This window comes from Merops nubicus, unplaced genomic scaffold (assembly GCF_000691845.1).
Source record: "Merops nubicus isolate BGI_N331 unplaced genomic scaffold, ASM69184v1 scaffold15754, whole genome shotgun sequence".
Taxonomy (NCBI): domain Eukaryota; kingdom Metazoa; phylum Chordata; class Aves; order Coraciiformes; family Meropidae; genus Merops; species Merops nubicus.
In genome coordinates, this window is record NW_008602412.1 from 8,748 (window position 1) to 10,554 (window position 1,807).

General features: G+C 59.2%; 1 protein-coding gene across 1 annotated transcript in view; it reads left to right on the forward strand.

Annotated features, from left to right (window-relative positions):
- PRPF4 (pre-mRNA processing factor 4) overlaps positions 1-1,202 on the forward strand; it is a 9,608-nt gene extending 8,406 nt beyond the window's left edge. The window contains exons 11-14 of the mRNA XM_008938358.1: positions 270-392; positions 533-640; positions 719-837; positions 1,009-1,202. Of these exons, the coding sequence (XP_008936606.1) occupies positions 270-392; positions 533-640; positions 719-837; positions 1,009-1,202 (544 nt within the window). The remainder of the gene's footprint in view (positions 1-269; positions 393-532; positions 641-718; positions 838-1,008) is intronic.
- The last annotated feature ends 605 nt before the right edge of the window (positions 1,203-1,807 follow it).

Genomic DNA, 1,807 nt, shown 5'->3' on the forward strand with positions numbered 1-1,807 from the left:
TTGAATGCCAGGTGGTAGGGGGTTCTGATCAACCTGCCCTAGTGGGAGGTGTCCCTGCCTGTGGCCAGGGGCGTTGGAACTAGATGATCTTTAAGGTCCCTTCCAACCCAAACCATTCTCTTGATTCTAAGTCACTGGAATTCCTTTCTCTGCCCCTGACAGGAGACCCTGCTGGTCTCCAGCTGGAAATAAACCCCCCAGGGTTGGTGAAACACCCCGTTACTCCCCTCAGAGCTACGTGCAGCTGGACCAAGGTGTTGTTTTCACAGCTACGATCACTCGTGGCGCCTGTGGGACCTGGAGGCTCAGGAGGAGATTCTGCACCAGGAGGGGCACAGCAAAGGGGTCTACGACATCGCCTTCCACACCGACGGCTCCCTCGCCGGCACAGGGTGAGGCTGCAGCCCCCAGGGCTGGGCGTGGGACCTACCAAGGCTTGGTGCTGACTGGTGCCAGGCTCCCCAGCACTTCTGGGGGGGTTGAGCAGCTCCTGGGGCCTCTGGTGGGCAACGCTCGGCTCCTCTCCCCGCAGTGGGCTGGACGCTTTCGGCCGGGTGTGGGACCTGCGCACGGGACGCTGCATCATGTTTCTGGAAGGCCACCTGAAGGAGATCTATGGGCTTAACTTCTCCCCAAACGGGTAAGGAAAGCCCTCGCAGGGGGTAGGTGGGGGCTCTGTGCACAAAGCCCAGCTCCCAGCACGTTCCCCCTCTGGCAGGTACCACGTGGCGACGGGCAGCGGCGACAACACGTGCAAGGTGTGGGACCTGCGCCAGAGGAAGTGCATCTACACCATCCCTGCCCACCAGAACCTGGTCACCGGGGTCAAGTTCGAACGTAAGGACCTCTCCTGATGTCCTCCTCCCTGTCCCCCCCCTCAGCAGAGGGGACGGGGCAGCTCAGGACCCCAGCTGTAGGTCGAGGGGGCCGGTACTGGCGAGCTGCAGGAGCCTGGTCAGGGGTGGGTTTGCAAATCTGCCTTCTCCCTTTGTCTCATCCCTGCTGCAGCCAACCACGGCAACTTCCTGCTCACCGGCGCCTACGACAACACTGCCAAGGTCTGGACCCACCCCGGGTGGTCCCCTCTGAAGACCCTGGCTGGCCACGAGGGGAAGGTGATGGGACTGGACATCTCCCTCGACGGCCAGCTGATCGCCACCTGCTCCTACGACAGGACCTTCAAGCTGTGGACAGCAGAGTAGCCCCAAGGTGCTGCTGAGGGACTGGAATGGAGACGTTCATGGCTTTGAGCCAGGACTGCTTGTTTTATATTAAAGAAACAAAAGGAATTGGCTGCTGGGACATGCGTTAGGGCAGCTGTAGTCGCTGGCTGGTCTTGGGTGGAGGTGGTTTTGAGTCACGTCTTGAGTGATGTTTCTTTGGTTTGTTTCTGCTGTGATTTGGAGATGATCCATGTGCTTCCACCCTCCCTTCCAAGCCAGGCCCACAGGTTTTCTCCAGTGTGCCTCAACCATCCATAGGCAGGCACACAACACCTCAGGCATGGCGTGTTGGTCAGCCCCTGCTAACCCCCTTCTTACCTTCCATTTTCCAGGAGCCTTTGGTAGGAGCCTGTGGCTTCAGACTTCACTCCCATTTAAGGAAAGAAACCCAGCAGTCAGCGTTGGTGGAGTGCCCTGGTTCCCCTGCCTCTGCAAAGGTAGTCTGCACGGGGAGGGCTGTGCCCCCTTGGTGTTCACTCACACTAGGTGTTAAGGGCCAGGGATGTTTTCCTTTTCCACGTACCACCTCATGTCTTGGCTCCTTAGGCAGTCCCATGGGCTTTCAAATCCATGGCTTGGATCCC